The sequence below is a fragment of the Lissotriton helveticus genome, chromosome 3_1 (assembly GCF_964261635.1).
Source record: "Lissotriton helveticus chromosome 3_1, aLisHel1.1, whole genome shotgun sequence".
Classification (NCBI taxonomy): domain Eukaryota; kingdom Metazoa; phylum Chordata; class Amphibia; order Caudata; family Salamandridae; genus Lissotriton; species Lissotriton helveticus.
Window position 1 is genome coordinate 764,481,246 of NC_136061.1, and position 23,704 is coordinate 764,504,949.

At 42.8% G+C, this 23,704-nt stretch overlaps 1 protein-coding gene across 2 annotated transcripts in view; it reads left to right on the plus strand.

Annotated features, from left to right (window-relative positions):
• Positions 1–14,730, plus strand: part of LOC144822931 (SIN3-HDAC complex-associated factor-like) — a 92,408-nt gene extending 77,678 nt beyond the window's left edge. The window contains exon 6 of one of the 2 annotated variants that reach the window (XM_078680971.1): positions 10,464–14,730. In XM_078680971.1, coding sequence (XP_078537097.1) covers positions 10,464–10,596 — 133 coding nt within the window. In that variant the 3' untranslated portion in view covers positions 10,597–14,730. The remainder of the gene's footprint in view (positions 1–10,463) is intronic. The other variant, XM_078680972.1, reaches the window with a different exon arrangement.
• Positions 14,731–23,704: the final 8,974 nt, after the last annotated feature.

Consider the following 23,704-nt stretch of genomic DNA (forward strand, 5'->3'; position numbering starts at 1 on the left):
TTGTTTTTTAAAGGGATGCATGGTAGTCCACCACAAATAATGAAGTCAGAAACTAGGCAACATGCATAAAGCATTTAGAAGTACCAAAACAGTTGACCTTAAAAACTTACTAATAAAAATCCACCTCCAATTTATAAAAATACGAAAAAATGTAACCAAATGAAAGCAAAACAACAAAAATCCAAATGGGGGAACTGGAAATACTTTTTTTTTTCCCCCTTCCCTCAGGTTTAAGCGCAAACGTAAATTACCAGTCAAAAATCACTGTTCTCAGTTGACTCGAACCTTGGTGCGAAATCAGGCTGATAGCGATAGTGAATACACCAAGTACGTTCATTCCAGTCAAAGATTTTACCTTCTGACTTAGTCTCTGGAATCTGAAGTAAAACTCCTTTGGAGGGACGCAAATCCTCCAAAATCGCTTCGAAGTCTGATGGGTGTTGAGCAAGATCCCACAGAAGCCGTTGGTGGAAAAAGATTGAGGCACGAAGAATCGATTGCACCTGTGGCTGTCATCTCATCAGCCAAATACTCTGGCACCTTTGCCTAGTCAACATTTCTACCTTTGGTCTCTATTTTGGAGCTCTGAATCCTCCAGCGGGGCAAGGCAACAGGGAAGGTTGCGCCAAAGTCGATAAAATTGCTGCAAGGGTCTGCTGGACAGGATTTTCAAGTGCCAAAGAATCTCCAAGCAGGACCAACCTGATTCTCTTGCCCAGGTCATACCTTGGGCGGATTGACTTGGGTGGCTGTTCCTGTTCCTCCAGGAGTCCTGGCAGTCTAAAATTTCAGAATACGTCCTTCGGCACCACTAAGGCTCCCAGGACCTTGGGGGTTAGGACACACTCCAGTAGAGGCCATCAGCAGGGCCCAGTCCTCTTTGTGTTGCCTTTGGTCATTCCAGGAAAAAGGCCTCTTGCAGCTTTTGATGCAGGCCTTCAATTTCTCCCCCATTACCCCCCCCCCCCCCACCCCCAGTTCCAGCAAGCTTTCTGAGGAACTACATGTGAGGTCCTCTTTTGTTCAGTTGAGTAATAGGTGAACAGGTGTGTTTCCCGGACACTCCCTAACCAAACAGGAAAACGTTTCCAGGGGCAACCCTACCCACCTTTCGGACACAACCTATTTGCTTTACTGGAACCTGGCACAGAATGAATTTTTCTGCTCTGGGAGCATTTTCACATCTCATTAATACCTACCACTGGCAGGGCACCTGCTGGAGGGTCTAATTAGCCTCCAGGAGCTTCAAGCCGGTAAAAGTTAACTTTCTAAAAGTTGATTTTTCTAAATATATGTTAAAAATCTAATTTCGTAATTGAATTGGGTTTTTAATAAATATTAAATAGTGATTGGACCATTTCTCTGGCTTGCCCCAAACCAGAGATAGCAAAATTAATACCTCAATCTGCACTCTAGATCTCCCCATACGACAGCCAGAGCTTTCCACAGTGAAGATACGTTTTGGAGCTTGTCACTGTAGATACATGGCACCATTACATTACTACATGTCACACTTTTAAATACCATGCACTCTACCTTGTGGGCTATAAGGCCTACATTGGGGTGATCTATTAACGTTTAAAATAGCAATCAAATTCAGCAAAAACTGGGTGTAACCACATAATTGGGCATTTCTTTTCATATAAGGTTAAAAAAAAATACAATGGTGGAGCACAGTATATGACCAGGGAAAGCAAATTCCACCCATCTACTCCTCAAGCCATCATAGTAACAGATTTATCACATCAGGAATGGGATGCACATATGAACAGTCTAAGAATTGGGGGCCAGACACCTGTACTGTAAACACCTGAAATTACTTGGAGCTCAAACCTGTTTTTCAAGGTCCTGTACTGTACAACATTGTGCAAATTATCACAGGTAGCCCAACCACTATTTCTCCTGTCTCAGATAGCACAGGAAATCTGGAGGGGAACATTGCACAAAATATTAACATTGGTAGTGTATGCTGTATAGAAAATGCACAGGCAGAGAGTCTATAGCAGACAGGTAAGCTTATCACCAATCGGATATAAAACAGGTTGTGCTAGATAACTTATTCACTAGATGGGGGAAATCAGACGGACCTGATCGCGAAATCAGAATTGCCAAACTTTGCTTCCAGACTTTACCATCTACAGATAAATGAAAATTCACTGTTGATACTTTGGTACGGGACATTTGCACAAGCATTTCCACCAATACCATTATTTTAAGCTGAAATAAATTGAACTTTTTGAAATTATCAGCACAGCACGGTTTGCTGACCATTCGGAAGGGGAATGCTTTTCACTCTCAACTTCGGACTCTACATCTGGTAGTCTGATAAATTTAAATGTCTAAACTCCACACTTTCAGGACCCAGAGAAATGCATCACTAAAGAAATAAGAAATTGAGTCAAAATTACAAATATCGGTGTACAAAAAAAAAAGCAAAAATAAATAACTTGCACACACATTAACCAGCAAGACGGTAATCATGCTATACTTTTCATATTTGTTAGAAGCTGAACTCTGTTATTTATCGTAAAAGTCACCTGACTTCCATTGCAGCCTATGCCTGAGAAGTTCAGCAAAAAGGCAGTACCAGTTACAAAACAAAAAACTTAAATGTTATATCCTCACCACAACCATCACACAAGATTTTGAGTCTGATGTTAGCAGTATTGACAAAACCATCATTTGATCCTGTGCACCAGGAGATTTTTAAAATACCTTACCTTGAAAAACGCTTTTCCTAATAGCCCTTATTGCTTGAGGGAGGATCAGTAAGGTAGAGGATTTACCAGTGGGAAAACAACACACTTGATTGTCCACAGGGACAAAGTAGTAACGAGAGCAAAGGTTGTGAAAATTCATCCATGACTATACTTTTTGCTCTTCTGTTAAGATGGCTTTGGGTGATATTTTTAGGTAGAGACGACTGTCTGTGTTAGTATAGTTTTAATTTTTTAGTTTTTGAGTAGTGAGGACAAGGGTTCCATGTATTAGTGTGGGGGATAAGAGGTGGACCCTTTTAGTACAATTTGCCCTAGCTATAAAGTGACAGATAAAGAACATCTCTTGATTCTTTGACCTTTTTGTTTTTTCGAGATATGAAGGGAACCATTTAAAGACTGCACCTTCAATACCCATCTTTTCTTTTAGCATATTTAGTAGGGTAAAGTGATTAACATTTTCAAAGGCAGCTGACTGGTCCGGTTATTAATTGGCCGGGTTCAGTGAAGTGATATAAATGAAGAGCTTCAGCTATTTGCAGTGTAGGATGGTTGATTCCTTATTACATCCTTTCCTGAGCCATGATTGACCCTCATCCTGTAGGTTACCTTCCTTCACTAATTTTTTACGCTGTCACCACACAGCTTTCTTAAGTTGGCATGGGAGGGTAAGTTTGAGAATGGGCAGGAGTTGTTCATATTCTTCTTTGCCTGTTTTCCTAAGCAGTGGGCTTTACATATTTTAATGCAGCCTGGGACTTTGCCCTGAAGTAATCATTTTATTTATTAAGTTTGGCCAGTAAGGTGGGTTAGCGTGATGGATGTCCTCAAAAGTTTCAGAGCTAATGGACTCAGAATTGTGATGAAAGACGTCTCTGAAATTAATGGCTGAATAAGGCCATACATGTGCATAAAAAGGTAGTGAGTAATTGGCTGCATGTTCTATTTCCTTTGCCAATGCCAAGAACCGAAGCAGTCCGTTTCAGACCTTCAGTTGCGCTTGCAGTTGTTGGGACCTATATGAAGATAAATGTATAGGCTGTATTAAAGGTATCTTCTATTTGTTAATGTAATATTTCACTTGCTTGAGTAAGAATTACTTGATAAGTTTTTGCTTTAGGACTCCGGTGGCTGACCGGTCTGCTCAGTACCTTCTCATGATCAGTGAGTCTAACTCTGTGCAGTAATTTGATCATTTAAAAAAAAACAAAAAAAAAACAAGCTGCAAAAATTCACCTAAGTATTTTCTCATCCCATAACATGGGCTGGAAAACTTCATTAGAAAGTGGATGTGTCGGAGGCCAGTAGTGTGGCTTTTTATGAAGCCTTTCATTGAGTTGCTCGTTTTTTAGGTCTCGCTGGTGATGCAGCGCGAAAGCTCTGTCGCCAGCGAGATCTATTGTGGTCGTCTTGCCTGCCAAGCGGTACAGACTGGGGCACGTGTCGATTGATGTCTTTGGACGTGCTTCTAAGGAGTCGCGCTTGTGCAGACGCGCTTCCATATACACACAGTGCATGCTAGCCAAGCGAAAGCAGGTGCTAACGGCGCGCGCACACACACACACACACACACAGCCAGGCACCCCCCTTCTTTGAACAGACACACACACACACCCGCACATACACACACACACGCACATACACACACACACACACACACACACACCCATACACACACACACCCATACACACACACCCATACACACACACACACACACACACACACACATACACACATACACACACATACACATGCACACACGTATTGCCCCCCCACACCACCCCACCCCACCCCACCACTCCGCCCCACTCACCGCATCGGCTGCCTCAGCCACCGGTCCTGACAGCTGCAGCCACCGCGGGGCTCTCCCTCAGGCATCGGAGCCCTGCGTCAGTACTGCTTCTCTGGGCCAGCCACTCCGTGGGCGCAGGCTTCCCATAGAAGACCGAAGTCCCGCCACACAACTGGAGTCACGCACCCGAACTTCCAGTTTCGGGATGTGCACGCTCACGGCTGCACATCCCGACATCACAGCCTCTGGCAGGAAGTTTTCATTTTTTTTTTACTGTCATCTCTTGAATGGCTGAGCTTTGCTTCTGAATGCAGGGATGGAGTCTGACATGTTATTCATAGCACAGGCCTTCTTTCTTCAACAAGCCCCAAACATTTGGTGCTGTTGGGGTCCTACAGGAACAGGATATGTGTGAACCTAAGACAACAGTGGGAAAAGGAACATGTTGAATTGGCTTGTTTACATTGAAATCTTGCCTTGTTGATAGTTGATTTCCCGAAAAAGAGACGAAAGGAAATAATATACATATTGTTTTGGTAATGTGTGTTCGTTTTCATGCAAGACCATCACTGCTCTCTTTTGAACAGGTTTGCGTGCACAATAATCACTTAACTCTGGTGACTCGGACAAATCCCATGGGTAGGCGTTTGAAGTCCACTGCTAGTTGCATAATAGTTTAAGAGTGTTTCATGTGCATCTTCAGGCCTAGCCCCCTGCTGTGGTGCAGTTAAACATTTACAATGTTAAAACTAGTTTGAGCCTGTTCGATATCTGGGTATCCAAAGATCCAGAATCGAGGAACTGTTCTGCTTGCTTCTCAAGGCGCGGGCCCCCAGCATTAGGCTTAGGAGGTCGCACAGCCAGTCTGTGTGTCTGTTCTTTCGTAGTAAGACCAGCTCTGAGGGCTGCAAGAATGCACCAACATATCTTCTACACATGCTGGGGTGTGAGGAGTTCATGTGTAATTGAACGCCGCTAGCACAGGTCAAGCTGGACCTTATCAGGAGTTTTTATCCAGAGTTGCAAACATTCTCTTAATTGGATTAAAGGAGTTTGCCAAACAAGTAATCGCTGCACATTATTGGAAATAAGAGAAGTCAACCAGCCCCAGGGGAGAGTGTGGGGAGAGGGGAGCCCCACGTATTCAGCAGTATGAGAATGTTTACTAGGCTTTGTTGTGGCGCGCTATTTAGAGGACTGCTTTTATGTAAAACTAGCTTTTAACAGCGATTTCTTTTCCTAAGTCAGTAGTTTGACAGCTGAATATTTCTCTATGGAAATGTCAAGATATCCGACTTTGTTTGAGCAAGTAGATAAAATGAGCATTGGTTAGGATTTGCTAACTGCCTCCTTGTTTTTCCATCAAATTACTGGTTTGATGTCAATTTGTAAAATGGCCCACTCTTGCCAGTGAGAATATCGGGATGCTACTTCGACTTTCTATTGGTCTAGTTCTTAAATGTTTTCGTGGCTATCCATGATATTGTCAACAGTAGAGGACTCAGAATTTCTGTGATCACTGTTTGCGTTCAGAAATTTCTAGCATAATCGGGCAACATTTATGATTTCTCTTTTGTCATAGTCCCTACTTTGGATTCAGAACGATTCATTGGTGTGTGGGAGAGCTGAGGCTCCATTGCACACCAATTGTGGCACCTTCCTGAGGCCTATGGATCATTTTACCATTTCTTTCTTATTTGCTCTTCCCAATTAGAGTATGGGGAACTCTGAGACCCTCGACTGCTGGAAGTGCTGCAGAATCGCACTGCAATTAAGGAGAGTCCTGGGAGAGTGTGGTTTGTAGGCAAGCACTGCAGTCTTCCATGTCATGGGTGTGAAAGGCTGCAATGAGGTAGGTAATCCCTCGACTGGTGGAAGCAGAAGGGATTGCATAGCATGCAGAGGAGGATCACCACAACAGTGTCAGGGTTCTTTATCCGTGCTATGGGCCATGGATTTTGCAATTTGGTGGCGAGCCGTGTGGGATGGGGTTATGTGTGAAACAATAGGTACATCTTCCTGCACTCCCCTCTTTTGATTTAGGGAGGGCTTTAAGATAAGACTTCCCTTAGGCTGGGGTAGTGTGATTGAGATGCCCCCAGTGTCTGATCCTGGATTACTTAAGTCTGCTCTTTCCATTCTTTTATTGTTCATAGGCAAAATGTAGATTTACCCCCATTCCATTTTCAGGGCAATACTCTCTTCTTCTATTGTACCTTGGGGCCCACATGTTACTTTTCCCACCGAAGCTGGAGAATCTAATCCTGTTTATTGGAGTGGACAGAATGGTTCCTTGCCCAATTTGGACATGATGTCCATATCCTTGATGCCCTGTGGATAACTATCTGGGATTCTCTTTCTTGCAATCCTTCCTCACTGTCCTTGGCTTTATTTAAATACCGACCAGGTATCCATACCTTTCTATCCAGTGTCTTTCCTATTCTTCTTTTGTAGTCCCTCAAAGCCCCAGACCCTAGAGTGCTTTTCAGATGAGATGCTTGAACATCAGAGGAGCACACAGAGGGGGCTGTTGCTGTGTCCTACCTCCCTTCATCATATATTCAAGTACTCTGAATATGTGTATAGGAGCACAGACATCTCTGAAATGCTTGTCATGATTGTGAAGATATGCGAAGAGGATATGTGTGAAGCCTTTTTTGGTCGAGCCAAGAGTCCGCGCGCATGCGCTACTCTGCGAGGCATGCTTTATTGGAGGATGCATTTGAAGCCCCACCCACTCTCCGTCCATATTTTTAATTGGCTTGTGTCATTGTTCTTCGTAAATGCTGGCTTCTGATTCATATATAGGCATTTTAGTCCCGCCTTAGTACCGCCTTGTCTTCATTTATAACCTCCCATGGCGACTGGCCCTTTTACTTCGGTTGTTGCACAGTATGTGTTATATAGTCTGTAAGCACTATTTTTTTTAATTAGTTTCTCCTACCAGAGCCATGACATGTGCTGCTTCAGCTGGTTTTTAATGATGATCCACGACATAGCAGTGTGCCGCACGCTTTTAGTAACGTATTTATTTTAATTACAGAGCAGTCCGCTTTATAGTGGCTGCGCTTATTCACAAGGAAGCCGCACGCACTGCTAACGGGACAGGATGTGTGGTTTTTTTTAGGTCGCCGGCTTGCGGGAATGTTGGACAGGGGATGCGCACGCGCTTTCCCTCGGCGGATTTCACTTCGTGGGCGCGCACGTGCACATCTCCTGTTCAACATTCAGCAGCCTCTCGCCTCTCATTCGCGCGCACACACAGCCACACTCACGCATGCGCACACACATTCCCACGCGCACACACATTCCCACGCGCACACACTCACCCCCCTCTTCCCCCCCCCCCCCCCCACCCCCTCCCCCGGCACACGCAGGGCTTACATACACACACAAACTCGCACACACACACCCTCCCAACTCCACTCACCGGCACACGCAGGGCTTCCATCACTGTTTTTTCTTGCAGATGTATATATTGCGAACTCGACCCGAAGTATTGGAGTGCTTTACATTATCACTAGTTACGTTACACAAGGACACATTAATTTCTGGTAGGTACGGGGAGATTAAGTGATTTGCCTAGAATCACAGGAAGCTGAGCGACGCCGATGATCGAACCGTAGCTCCTAAGTTGGCAGCTCGGACGTGACGTAAGGCCACATCCAGCCTGGCTTGGTGGCAGTTTGTAACCCGAGGGCTACATGGCCACTTGTTTACCTCACAGCATGTCAGGTGCGCTGTAACAAGCGTTCAATGTATTCGGTTTACAAGGTGTTCCCTCAGTACTGCTCTCTTAGTATCTTAGTGGCAGTTTGTAACCCTAGGGCTGCACGCTCACTTGTTTACCTCATAGATCAGGTGCGCTGTAATATGAGCTCAGTTTGTTCCTTTTACAAGGTTCCCTCAGTACTGCTTTCTTGGTATTATTCCAAAGTTCACTTGCCTCAGCTGAGTCAGCTCATCGCCTTCCGTAACTTATTTTCCCGCTGAGCACCCAGGCGCCTACGTCAGCGGATCAGCAGTGACGTCCCTCGAAGTCCTCCCAGTGCCAGGCTATTGGATCCCCTAACCTCGCTCCTCCCTCCAGCAGCCCCTGTTGATTCCGGAAGTCCTGTTCACGCTCGGTGCTAGTTGCACAACATGTCTGTAGTTACAAGGTGAGTTTGCTCCAGGAAAGCTGCGTAAAGGTCAGAGCTGTCCATGACGGAACTGGGTTAGAGTGTCTGCATCGGTTCAACATCTTGCGATTCAATGTAATCACTTAATCTCCGGTGCTGCAAAACATTAAAGAGTCATTGTGTAATGTAACTTGTGCTCTTTTAAAGCGCTCCAGCGTCTTCGTTCAAGCTCGCGCTATATAAAATTACAAACAAAAAAATAAATTAATCTCTAGTCCGGGGAAAGAAAAACCTGGGAGGATGAAGGGATGGCTGACCGGTCTAATTGCAGTTTGAATGGCTGATATACCCGGCTTGGAATAGGCTAAGTGGACCTGCGAACGACGTCTACTTGTTACCTTTGGTACACCGAGTGGGTTACTTACAGTCTGGCTCTCTTGGGTAAAGTTTATGGACCTGGCTATATGTATTACTGCCAAGGGAATCTGTGATATGCAATAACTTCAGAAGTCTTGGTTTATAAACCAGCAGTATTCATCATATTTTGATTTTGTTTAGCCTATGCTTAACTTGATAAATGAAAAAGCATTTGCAATGCAATAGGTCTCGCAGTTGTGAGAGTTTGAGCTATTGGCATTGTAAATGGCAATGCCTTTTATTTACGTGTTTGGTTTTTAAAACATAAGGCATTGTCAAATACAATGCCAATAGCTTAAACTCTCGCAAATGCGAGACCTATTGCATTGCAAATGCTTGTTAATTTTATTTGCATGAAATTACAGTGGACGCATGTCTCCTGCAGTATAATTTTTTTTTTAGCTGGTATTTACCTTGGTGTTACTTTAATTTGTATATTGCCATTGCCATGTAAAATCGCGCACGTATGTAATGTTTACAAATATACATTTTTCATAGTAGTTTGTTCCCAGGAGACTTTAAATTCAAATAAAGTCTGTACACTTAAAGATGGTCAACATGTTTGAGAAGCTCGCCGCTTCTGCTGACTTGTTTGTCCCTTTTCTGTGTTTACCACCGCACAGCAAGGCTGAAGCTGTGAGCCGTAGTGGTCTAGGCACAACACATGAGGTGTGCTTGAGGCGGATACTCACTTCTATCTCCAACTTCAGTCTGGCCAGGTTCTCAACAGAGTCGTTTTGTGCTGTGCTCATTAATGTATTGTTGAAATGCTTTGCCGTTGAAGAGGCCTACGGGGTGGCCCAACGCCAAAGTAAGCAATAAAAATGTGGAGTGTAGAAACTGAGCCTTAGACGACATACAGTGCCTAGATGTCCCCCTTTATTTCCCAGTGCCACAACACCAGATTTTACAATGTGTCAGGCACAAGACAAAACTAATCTTGCAGTTTTCTGGTTTTGAACATGAAACATGTTTCCTGATCTGCTATCCTAAAATGTTTACAGTTTCCCCATAGAATTATAATTTTCATTTCAAACTATTAGCCTCTCCAGCTTTCAGTTTAGAATAAATTTGGGGTTCGGTTTGAAAAAGAAAGACCGCTTTTTTAACACGAACATTTGCAATGTAATAGCTCTCTCATTTGTGAGAGTTTAAGCTATCAGCATTGTAAATGACAATGTCTTTTATTTATGTTTTAAAAACCGAAACATAAATAAGTCGTTGTCATTTACAATGCCAATAGCTCAAACTTGCGAAAATGCGAGACCTATTGCATTGCAAATACTTGTCTTGTTTTGTATTGTGTGTGTATTTCCAAAATACAATTGTTGGTAATGACCTGCTTCTGTCACCCGGTTGTACAAAACTATTGCAGTGTTCCCATTCCAACGTCTAGTCTTTCTCTTCGTATCTAGGCAGAAGGTTTGCTGCGGCATTGTCTACAAAGGCAGGTTCGGGGAAGTTCTGATTGATCCTCGTCTCTTTAAACCATGCTGCAGTAGAAAGAAAGAATCTCAACATCTCGACCAATCGCACACCTCAAGCTAAACTTGGAAACCCTGGAACACTTTCAAATCTGGATGTAGCATATAGTTGTCAGGGTCATTCCTGATTCCAATATTGATGTCCCCAGTGGAGGACGCTGAATCATTGTATATTGTAAATTATCTATTATGCCACAGCGCCTGATTTATATATCTGAACCAGTTTTGTAGACCATTCTCAGTGTATTGTTTTCACCTTTAGTAAAATACAATGTCTTCTATGTATATGTGAAGTAATTTTGTTTTTTAACTGCCCATTCAGTGTATTCTTTTTTATGTTTTTTTGTACTGAGAGAGACTTTTTATACTGATATGCATTCATAGGCTTTGATTTTTAGGAAGATGCATGTGCAAGTTCCTTAATGTATTCGTGTAATTATAGTGGACAACTCCTTTTTTTTTTTTTTTTTTTTTTTGTCCTTTTTTTCTATAAAATTTAGCTGGAAATTGTTCAGATCAGCACATTTATAAAAGTTCAAAATGTGTCATTTGAGTCTGAAGTCACAGTTGTGGGTGTTTCCCTAGCGCATGTCTTGGATCATCTGTCTGACTTGAGGCTCTTCTAAAGCCCAACATAAACCAAAAACTGCTATGTGTTGTATAAAACGGAGTTATTAGTTCTGTGTTCAAGGTGAGGTTGGGAATATCTATATACATTTCATCACTTATCCATTTGTACATTGACTTATGTACTACCGTGCTAGCAGGGTGTTGCAAAGTGCTTTCCTGAAAGTTAACTTTACAAGCACAATCATCTATGCAGGACTTGCAAATCACAAGGTTGTAATTACACGAACCACTAGGTGTACACATTCTTCTGTAATTGAAGGATATAATGTAATGTACTCCTTTTTAATGATTAGAAAAGGTCCTGCAACCTTAAAAGAAGATGTTGCAGCAAGGTAAAGCACAGACATTGTCTTTTTTCGGTGGGTGGGCGGGCGTTAGGGGGGTGGAGGAGGGGGTCCTCTTTACATTACCCATTTTCATCTGTGGGTATGTTGGAGGAAAGGTATATTTATATATACTTTTTTATAATGTGCAGAACTCTTTCACATCAATCGCATGCCTGCATTTCTTGGTGCTTGTAATGGTTCATCCACTTGATCTGGATCTCTAAAACTACAGTACAAGATGATTGTGTACAATAATATATTTTTCTGTCACATGTTAAAAGTTTCGATGCTTAGTGAGACAGCAGCGAATTTCTGCAATTGTCTACTTGATACATTTATATAGCTGATGGAACTTTTACAAAGATGGGTATATATCTAGAATTTGAGATCACATTTGTCCCTTCTTCAGTTATTACAGAGTTGTTTAAGAAGAAATGCAACTTCATCAAATGACCAGAGCATTCCGTTGTTTAAAAAAAAAAGTCTGAGTGGGTTCTTCTCCAGCAGTGGTATTCCTAACATACGTCTGCAATTTCCAAATGGAAGACTTATTTCTAATGTTGGGCTTGTGTTTAGGTCTCTGAATAACACCACAAATTGCAATCCACCCCAATGTGGTCTGTGTAAGTAAAAGATTAATTAACAAAAATGATACCAAAGTGACCTTAAAACCTTATTCTCAACTTAATCAATATATAGCGGTTAGTGAAGTGAGACATCCAAAAATTGTAAAAATAAAAATGCTGGACTTTCTATGGTTAAAAAGATTAAACCACTTTGTTTCCTCTCTTAATAACCTGCCGCTTTCTAGCTGGATATTCTTAGTATTCGATAACTTAAATTATTAAAGATCCCCCCCCCTCTTTTGGTTTTTGTTACATAAATGTTACCTTTCTATACTGGAGCAGGGATGTCATGCAATGTGTGTTGCATTAGCACAGAAAATGAACTTTCTGTCTAGAAATGAGTTCTCATTGATCATAAGCTCATTTGCTTGAAAATAGGGAGGTGGGAGGAAGGGGTCAGTTTCAAGACTTTAAACCATACACATTTTAAAATAAAGCAAAAGAAATGCAAACCTGAGATTCGCACAGTCTACTTTAATTTCATTTATTTCCAGTTTAATAAATTAAATCCTAAAGCATTAGAAAAATAGCATAGAAGGTCCAGAGATTGAATTATTCAAATAGGTTAGGAATAAAAAGCAATTATGGACCAAATCCTTGGCAGTGTCTTGCAGAAAGTTAAATCATTCAAACGTTGATTGTACTTTTGATTACCGTAAGCAGATTCCATTATACATTAGTGTATCAAGATGGCAACCCCAAAAACCCTGACACATTTTTGTCATCTAAATACCCCCATTGCCACTCCTTTTTTGCTCTACTGTTAAGATTTTCATTTACCATACTTCGAAAATGATGCTTCATGGAACATTATTTCAAGTAAAACCTTTAGTCGGCTTGTTTGTCTGAGGAAGGGATTTGTGTGTTCTTGAAGGCCAATGCGCCTTACCCTCTTTGGTCTTTTGGTCAGTCTTATAGAAAGTTGCCTTGCCTAAAGCATGTACTGATACAGCAATACAAATTTAGCTTCTGTGGATTTTGTTCATGTTTCGAGCGTAAAGAAATGCAAATAAATGCTTTGGTGTCATATTGGAAGGGAATGGAGACCTATTGGGAAGGATGCAGAAAAAAAGGCAAGCATTGTAGATGCTGCCGTTTCTGAGGCCTTTTACCTTGCTATTGTTGTAGTTTTTGAACCTTTATGAATGGATAATATACCAAAATATCTACCTCCATTTGAGCTAATATAGTAGTATGCAACATTTTATAACTATAGCATGCCATTTACTGTTACAAGAATATAATGTGATTTCAAAGGGAGCCACAGTAAGATTTGTGTAGCTCGAGGAACTGTAGTGTTTACTTTGGACCTACTGCCACTGAAGGTATTTTTTAGGGCATTAAAAGGCAGCTGCGTTTTGTGAGTATTTTCTGAACCTGTGTGTTGCTCAGTGCAAGCAATTTCTTGGTCTCCTCTTGTAAGTTGGTGGAAAAGAAAATATGCTTATGGTTTTTTGAACATTTTGTTACAGCCCTTCATCAAAGTGTTAGTAGAGTTGGAGCATGTGCATCAAGTATAAATAAGCGCATTCTAACCTACTTTTTTTGTGGTGTAGAAGTGGACTACCCCCAGACATTTTGCTTGCGCATTCATTTTGTAATGAACACCACTGGTAAAGGGAATGTGAGAGGAGATGCTTAATGTTGTGTCCTACCCTTTGACTGTTTGAGTGTTAAAGTGCACACAGTTTTTGCCATTTTACATGCTTGCATTAATGCTTCATTATAATTGCATAGAAATACAAGACCGTCTTGATTAGTCCAGTAGATAATCATGCACCTTTTATATCGAATTGTACCAAAAAAGTTCAATTGTCTAAGTTATTGGACAATTCAGCAATGTTATGTTGTGATACACTATTGGATATGTTAGTTTTGTAAACCACTTGGTTTTACATTTTCATTCACTGGATATACATTATGGAATGTTTTTTCAGCATTATTTCAGAATTTCAACAAATATTTCATTGCAGTTTTGTGGATTAAAAGATGTGGTTTAGCATACATCAGGCAGCTTTTAAAACTGCAAAGAACTCTCAGGACGGTATTATGGTGGCCTCAATATGTGGCAGTTGGGGCAGCCCTTTGAACTAGAAGTACCTCCCATTTATTTGTGTTTAAGAGAAAATGGATTGTATATGTTCGAACAGCTAGTGTTGTCTTAATTTCCATGGCTTTGTGGGACCCACTTAAAATGCTGTGCTAAAGTTTGTAATTTTTGTAATATTTTCCGTCTTGGTATAAGAATACGTTGTGTTCACCAGCTACACACTCATGAGACATACATTCCTTTAGAAGTCTTCCATTTAAGAAAGGAGAATGCTAAAAAGTTATTTTGTAATTATATTATGCATTATGTACTTTAGTAACCGCCACATTTCAGAAATGTTTGGCTTGTGTTTTTCTGTTATCAGTCTGACTTCATGTATTAGGATTGTGTTTGCATACATGCCCTTGACAAACCTGATGTACATATCACCTGTAATCAAAAATACTGAGTGTTATAAATTGCTATATTTTTCTACACTTGGAAAGGAACAAATGTTTGAAAATACTATCTTCACTTTATGTAACTGTATTACTTTTTATATCCAATAAACAAACATTTTCTATGTAGTGTGTTGTTTAAATAGACCCACCAAATGCTCCATTCGAGATATGGTTTGTTACATTATGCAAATTGAATTTTCCTTGTTTGAATTTTCACCAATATTCTTTTTTTTATTTTATTTATTTTTTTAGGTACTTTGCATAATGATAATGATTTTCATGATTTCTTTAATTATCTGTGATGGAACCTAACCACATTAAGGAAATGGAATACTTTACAGGCATCACTCACTGGAAGTCTTCTAATGTTGTTTTATAATGGAAAAGAAATCGTTTTCAGCGAGGCAGTCAGATTGACCTATCCTAGAGGCACTTTCTGTTCTGTGGAGTAAGGATCCTTGAAGCCTGGCGCTGTCCTGTTTTTTTTGTTGTTGTGTATTTTCTTTAAATGTAGCCGAGAGAGGGACCAGAGGGCTTTCTCCAGAAAGCCTAAGAGTGGCCACAGCCAACCCGGAGCGACAATTACTGCTGGGGGGGCGACCTCAATCTAGTTTTCCATAACAAGACGGACCGTTCCTGCCAAAGATCGGGTCAGGTGGGGGCCCTTTCCAAGTCCAGACATGCACACCTCCGGGATCTGGGCCTTATAGATCAATGGAGACACTTACACCCACGCAGTACTGCATACACCTATTACGAGGGGGGGGGCATAAGACTTATGCCAGGCTCGATTACTTCCTCTGCTCTTCCCCGCTAGTGCTGCGAGCACAGGAAGTAGACATTATGCCCGCATCACTTTCAGACCACTCCCCGGTGGTGGCAACCTTCTCGATTCCGGCCGCATCGCCGCCGCCGCAGCGACATTGGCGCCTTAGGGAGTCCCTCCTACATTATCCGTCAACTGTAGACCGGATCAAATCCGCCATCACACACTTCTTATCCCACAACAATAACAATGAGACCTCGCGAGCGACGCAGTGGGCCGCCCTTAAGGCAGTTTTACGGGGCGAGTTTATCTCTATTGCCACCGCCAATAACAAAACGCATGCAGAAACGGGCAGAGATCGCACAGAGTAGCAGAGCTGGGGCAAATGCACCAGCGTACAGGAGCGGCGTGGGCTTGGCGCCAACTGTGCACAGAGAGGAAAATGTTAGCAGCCTTGGACCAAGATAAGGCGAAGTGCGCGGCCCTCAGCCTTCGTCAAGCTTATTACGCAGGGGGGGGACAGATGCGGACGCCTGTTAGCGAACAAACTGCGGGAACAGCGCCAGAGACAAGGAGTGCAGGCCATACATACCGCCCAAGTGGATTAGGTATCAGACGACCGGGCAATTTCAGAGGCCTTTGGGACATTCTATGAGACCCTTTATGCGGGTGATTCCCTGGATCCGCTGGCGGGCCAGGGATACCTGAGGGATGCACATCTCCCTTCCCTGAACTCCGCTCAAGCGGAGTTCCTGGACAGACCCATCTGTCTAGAGGAGGTGGTGTTAGCGATCTCGCGGCTGAAACTTGAAAAATCCCCCGGCCCCGATGGGTACCCGGCGGTGTTCTACAAAACGTTCGGTCACCAGGTGGCCCCCATTCTGCGAGACTTGTTTAACTCTTTTGGCCAATCTGGGGCGATTCCGGCGGATCTCTTGAAAGCCTCGATCATGGTTATACCGAAATCCGGAAAGGACGCCACCTGCTGTAGCTCGTACAGACTGATTTTGCTCTTGAACATTGACTTCAAATTATACACGATCATCCTGGCAGGACGGTTGGCGCCATACATGCCACAACTGGTGGAGCCGGACCAGGCCGGCTTCATACCCCAGCGCCAAACCAGCTATAACACTAGGCGAGTCCTCCACCTAATTGAAGCAGGGTCGCGCACGCGACACGACTGCATGCTATGGACAATAGATGCAGAAAAGGCATTTGATAGGGTTCACTGGCCCTATCTTGAACAGGTCTTGCACCTCTTTGGTTTTGGGGAAGTTCTATGTACCCGCATCCTGAATTGCTACAGGATGCCTAATGCGGTGGTACGTGTCAATGAGCATACGTCCCCCCCGCTTCCCGATTGGCAGAGGGACGAGACCGGGGTGCCCCCTTTCCCCTATCTTTTTCAGTTTAATAAAGTTTTATTTTGTTTAAGAAGAGTACAGCATAATATAACAGTATACAAAAAATCTGAACCAATGTGAAAAGACAAGGAAAGGGAGATGAAGAAGAGAAGTGGTTCAGATAATGTGAGAAAAGGAAGAAAGGAACAGAAGAAAGTAGGAGGAGAAAAGGAAAAGGAGAGAGGGAGAAAAGAAGGAAAAGTGAGGAAGAGGAGGGGGATGATAAGTAGTTAGAAAAAGGAAGCCAGGTAAGATCAGATTTAATTTTTAAGGTGACAGAAGAAGAAGAAGCAATTGCAATTCTATGCTCATCACATATGAAATTCCACCATGTATGAACAGACAGTTTAGTATTATCCTTCCAACAGGACAAAATGACTTTAAAGGCAATTGCAATGAAAAGATCAAATAGTTTAGCATTATATGAATGTAAGTCTAAAATATCAGATTGAGAGCCTAAAAAAACATGTAGCAGTGAAAAGGGAACAGGGAGATGAAAAATACGCATGCAAAAATCCCAAACTGAGTTCCAAAAAGCAAGAACAGAGGCGCAATCAAACAGTAGATGCTTGAGTGTGCCTGGGAGAGAGGCGCAGGACCAACAGAGGGGGGAGGACGTGGAAGAGAATTTTGCAATGCTAAGTGATAAGAGCTCTATGATATATAAAAAAAAGTGACTGAGTAATTCGAGCTGAAATCCATGTCTTAAACAATTTGCACCATAGGTGATCCCAAACATCAACAGAAAATGAGATAGAAAGATCAGTTTCCCAAGCAGTTTCAGTAAGAGTTTTAGGTCTAAGCACAATAGTATCTAACAAAAGTTTATAAATTAGAGCAGCTTTGGGGATTTGTTGGGGAAACAAAGGGTATAGAGGAGTGGAAGGAGTAAGGGAAGGAAGGGAATCAAAAGTAGGAAGGGTAGATAAGTGAGATAAAATGGCGGAAGTGATAATGTCATATTCTTTGCGAAAATGAACAGGTAGGTCAAACATGGTTTGCATTACAGGAAATGAAATAATGGATGAATCAGAAAAAAATTGATATACAAATACAATGTCCTTTTCTTTCCAATACTTGAAATAGAAAGATTTACCCTTATACTTAAGATATTTGTTGTACCACACACTTGATGAGAGAAAACATTGCAAGGGAGATAAACCTTTCAAGAATACAGTGTGGAGCAGAGTATGTGAGTATTTCAGTACAGGGTGGTTAGTCAGAAATGAACAATTTGACATAAAAGAGATTGTTGGAAAGTAAAATCTTTTAACAAGGACCGTTCAATGTGAATCCACTTGGGCAGAGGGGTATCAAGGAAATTAAAAGCCAATGAGAAAGCTTGCTTTATTAGAAAGGCGTAGTGGTATGATTTAAAATCAGGAAAGCGAACTCCAACTTCAGATTTGGGGCGTATAAGCTTATGTAAAGCAATACGGGGTCTTTTATTATTCCACAAAAATTTGGAGCAAATAGAGTTCAGCCGAGTAAAATATAAATTAGAGATCTTCATGGGAAGCATGGAAACAGTGTATAAAATATGCGGGGAAATCATAATTTTAATGGTATCTAATCGACCCCACCAGGAGAGGAAAAGTGGGGACCAGGATTGAAGGAGAGATTGGATTTTTTGAGTGAGAGAGGCAAAGGTCAATTTAAGGATTTCACCCAACGAAGGGGAAAACCAAATACCCAAGTATTTGATCTTGGAAGGACACCAGGCAAAATCAGTGGAAGCAAACATATATTGGTAACAAGTTGAATTTAAGGGTAAAACCTCCGTTTTGGAAAGATTAAGCTTATAGCCAGAGACAGATGAGTATAAGCGAACCTCTTCCAAAAATGGAGGGAGGGAAGAGACAGGATTGGCCATGTAAACCAGGATGTCATCCGCGTAGGCCGAAATTTTCGTCTCAATCGACGACAATTGGAACCCATTAATTAGGGGGTTTGAGCGGATTCTAATCAGGAATGGTTCAAGGCAGAGAATAAACAATAAAGGGGAAAGAGGGCAACCTTGTCTCGTTCCTCTTGATAAGGGGAAAAATTTCGAGAATTGATTATTGACAAAGACGCTGGCACGTGGAGCTGAGTACAGGAGTTTAACTAAAGAGATAAAAGAGGGGCCAAAACCAAACCATTGTAATGATTTAAACATAAAATTCCAATTAATGCGATCGAAAGCTTTCTCAGCATCCAGGGAGAGGGCGGCTAAGGGGGCCTTAAAGTGTTTACTGTGTGAAATAACATTGGCAAAAACACGGGCATTGTCAGCAGCAAGTCTACCTTTCACAAAACCGACTTGATCTGTGCAGATTAAAAGTGGGATAAGGGATTCAAGACGGGCAGCTAAAATTTTGGCAAAGATCTTGCAATCGTAATTAATTAGGGAAATGGGGCGAAAGTTTTTACATAAAGAGTGGTCTTTGTCAGGCTTGAGGATTATGACTATCAGGGTGTCCAAAAGCCTTAGCGTTCGTAATAAAGGAGTTAAAAAGTTGTGAAAGGTGGGGAATAAAAATAGAGTGCAAGTCGGCGTAAAATTCGATAGGGAGACCATCTGGGCCAGGAGCTTTCGATTTTTTTAGAGAGGTAATTGCCTTGAGGATTTCCTGAGGTGTAATGTCAGTTTCTAATTGTTGGAACTCGGTAGGGAGAGATGGGGGCGGAGGGAGATCTTCGAAAAAATGGGAGAGGTCGTCGTCAGTAGGATGAGTGTCATCAGTATAGAGGAGTTTATAGTAGTTATGAAAGACGTCTGCAATATCCTCGTCTGAGGTAACTAGTGAGTTAGATGCATCATTGAGAATGGGTCCAATTGATTTTCGTTCAGACTTAATTTTGAGGTAATTTGCCAACATTTTGCCTGCTTTATTCTGACCCCCGTGAAATTTAGATTTAATTTTCAAAAGGGTGTTACAGGCTTCAACTGTGGCAATTTGATTGAGGTCAGATTTGGCTTTGGAGGAGAGCGTCAGGATTTTTGGAAGAAAAGTAAGAGTGTTCCAGTGTCTTGATATTGGTGAGTTGGGCATTGTATTTAGAGCGATTGAGTTTCTTTTTTTTAGAAACATAGGAAATTGTGAAGCCACGTAGGGCAGCTTTGAAGGCATCCCAATTGTTCGAAATCGATGTGTCCTGAGGTAAGTTGAGGGAAAAGTATTCAGAGATGAAATCCTTAACGTCAGACATAAAAACTGAATCTGACAGGAGGAAAGTGTTAAATTTCCAGCAGCTAAAACATGAGGAGGTTTGGGTGAGGTCAAAAGTGGCAGAAACAGGGGCATGCTCCGAAAGAAAAATAGAACCAATTTCGGACTGCTGAATCGCAGGGAGAAGGGACTTGCTGACTAGAATATAGTCGATTCTGGATCGGGTGTGATGAACATTCGAGTAGAAGGTATATTCCAGCGAGTCCGGATTGCATGTTTTCCAAACATCAAAAAGGGGACGGGAGGCAATGGCTGATTGAAAGGACTTGTGCGTCTTATCAGGCTGGAATTTGCTGGAAGATAGCCTGTCTGAAAAGGGGTCTAACCATTGGTTAAGGTCACCAGCTATGACAATGTCGGGGCAATCAATGGAGGAAAGGAGGATTTTGATGTCAGACCAAAATTTGGGGTCAGGGCGGACAGGGCCATATATATTCAGGAGTACCATAGTTTTGTTTTGTATGACAACTTTAGACATAACCCAGCGACCCACATCATCAGCTTGAGAAGAGAGAATTTGAACATTCAAACCTTTGCGAAACAATATAGCAACACCACCTTTTTTATCAACAGCAGGAGAAAATACAACTTGACCCACCCAGGCCCTCGAGTTTTAACGATTCAACATCTGTACAATGAGTCTCCTGGAGAAAAACAATCTGAGAATTCAACTTGGATAAATGAGATAGTACCTTTTGACGTTTAACAGGGTTGCCGAGACCACGAACATTCCAAGTGACAAAATTACACATGACGGAAGGCAGGAGAAGGGGGTGACATCCGGGTCCAGTACACTGCAGGGAAACAACTACAAGGCAAGACAATGCAAACAAATATATTACAAATGAAAATCGAGTACAAAATACAGACAAAGGCAATGAAAGTCAGGTAAACAGAGATACAAAGGACGGGTGAACATATCGAGCATAAAGAGAAGAAAAGGAGCAAGGAAAAATACGATGAGCAACAAGAAGCAAGGATGAGGGGTAAACAAGAAAGAGAAGGAAACAAAGAGGAATAGGGGGAGAACACGCAAGGCCTGTGAAATGAAGGGCAAAAGAAGAAAGATAGAAAAGAAGAGAAGAAACAAACAGATCATGGCAAAGAAGCCAGATCTGAGAGAAAAGAGAATACCAAGACATTAGGAGCATGGAAACGCCGGCAAGGGCGCCAACCCCACAGAGCAAGGGAAACGTGGGAAAAACAGAAATAGGAGATAAGAATAAAAGAAAAGTCATAGGAAAGAGTTATGAAGGAGAGACCAGGACAAGGCCACAACAGTTGTCCAGACATGAGTTAATTAAATGCAATGAAGAAAGCAGAAACTATTTCAGTCATTGGTGTCCATAGTGGAAGTAGAGACACTTTGAAGATACGCTCGAAGCTTCAGAGGATCATCAAATGTACGGGAACGACCGTTGTGAGTTATTTTGCAGAGACATGGATGCAGAATTCCATATTGAATGTTTAAGTCCCTCATATGAGGGCGAAGATTCAGGAACTCCTTGCGACGTGCAGTCGTAGCGTTTAATAAGTCTTGGGCAATAAAGATGGTGTGACCTGACCAAATGAGGCGACATTTTAGTCTTGCAGCTTTAAGAACAGTCATTAATTCAGTGAACTCAAGAAATAGCAGGATAATGCCCCTGGGTTTGGTCGGGTTGGATGTGAGACGGCCCAGACGATGAGCACGCTGGATGTTTAGAGGATTGGATTCTGGTCGGAGTTCCAAAAGATCATAAAGGAATTTGCGAATGAAGGACACCATGTCCGCCCCCTCAAGGGACTCCGGAACGCCATAAATACGTAGGTTATTCCTCCTGTTACAATTTTCAAGGTCCTCTGTGTGTAATTTCAACTGCTGAATTTCCTTTTCAAGAACGGGAATTTTGGTAGACACATCCTGGATGTCACTGATGCGTTGCTCTAGGTCCAAAACCTTGCCCTCCATGACAACCCATCTGTCTTCTATCTGCTTGAGCTTCTCGTTGGTTGCAGACATAAAAGGTTGTAAACCACGAACCTCTTCTAGGATGGAATCCAACACAGGGTTCGAGGAAGAACGAATTGGAGACGGAGGGTCATTCTTGAGGCGTTTTGGTTTGGTACCAGTCACGGAGGATTTCGTGTGGCCCCCGTCTAGAGACATTGTGGCAAACAGAGGGGCACACTAGGAGGAACGCCGGGATGAAAGCCACACCACAAGAACCAAAAGACTTAGACCCTCATGCAGAGCACGGAGATGCAGTAGGAAGGAGGAGGTTACATATGAGGTAAAGAAGAGCAATGGAGAAGCAATACCTCAAATCCACAGGACAGGCGTCAAAAGTGAGTAAAAGGTAGTTCAATACGCAGGCAAAAAACCATCTAGCAATGGGGCATGAAAGGAACAGCAAAGCGTCCACAAGATATGAGACCCAGAGGGTCAATTAATAATCCACAGAGGGTTGTAGGCAAATGGAAGAAAGATGGCAAGCATTGCGCAGGAAGAGCACCACAAAATGGCCGCCGTTATGAAGTGATGACGCAGTCACAAGCATGGAAGGAAGTAGTGGCGCAAAAAGTCATGAAGGTAAAGCAGAGTAGCATGCTGTGGTCATCTGCAACATACCTTGTAAATATGAGCCCAAACGAGGAAGCAGGAGGAGTTCTGGTTACTGAGGAGGCAGAGACGCGCAAGAAAAACGGGACGCGAGCTCGGCAGCACAAAATGGCAGCCGCTCGCGTCCCGCGACTGCCAAGGAAGACAAAACGGCAAAACGATACAAAAGCGGCAGTTACAACAACCGCCGCATCTCTTAACACACGGGGACCATGTTCCGCCGTGCGGGGATGCCTGCAGCTGGTCTCCGGAGCCGGAATAACACCAGGAAAACTTCAAAGGGTCCCGCGTTGCCTCGGAGCTCACGGAGGCAGCGCCATCACTCGCTGGCGCGTAAGCAACGCCCCCCCCCCCCCTTTCCCCTATCTTGTTCGCACTTTATATGGAGCCGCTAGCACAAAGGATCTGGCAACATGCACTTATCACTGGAATCAAATTTGGGGGACACACACACAGATTAGCCTGTACGCAGAGGATATCTTACTTTCCATCACCAACCCCGTCCAATCGCTCCGAGCTCTCTTTATTGGCAACGGTTCAGGAGGACCATTCTATACAGTGGTCTGACTCTACGGTTCCCATACCTGGGGGTCCTACTGGGCCCCTCCATCCCAGCTACCGTCTAAGCTAACCATGCCAGACTCCGCACACAACTCCGCGGAGAACTCCAGAGATGGAAACGTCACTCCCTCTTCTGGCTGGGGAGGATAGCAGCCACCAAAATGACGCTCCTACCACAGAAAAAATATATATATATATATAAATATATCAGACACTTCCCCTGCGGGTTGGATCCAGCAGATGCAGTCCGAATCGGCGCGTTTCATATGGCAGGGCCGCCGTCCACGTTTCAAACATTAAATTCATGTAAATTCAAGCTAGGCTGTATTATCTCCAAGTCCCTTTCTGGCCAGGGTCCCTCCTTTATTTCTTCCCTTCTCCATCCCTATACCCCGTCCCGCAATCTACGTTCATCTCAAATGGCCCTTTTATCTGTTCCCAGGTTCAAGAGGAAAAAATACGGGGGCCTTAGGTTTTCTCTTCTGGCCCCATCCCTCTGGAACTCTCTCCCACTCTCTCTCAGGCTTGTACCCTCATATCCTGGTTTCAGATC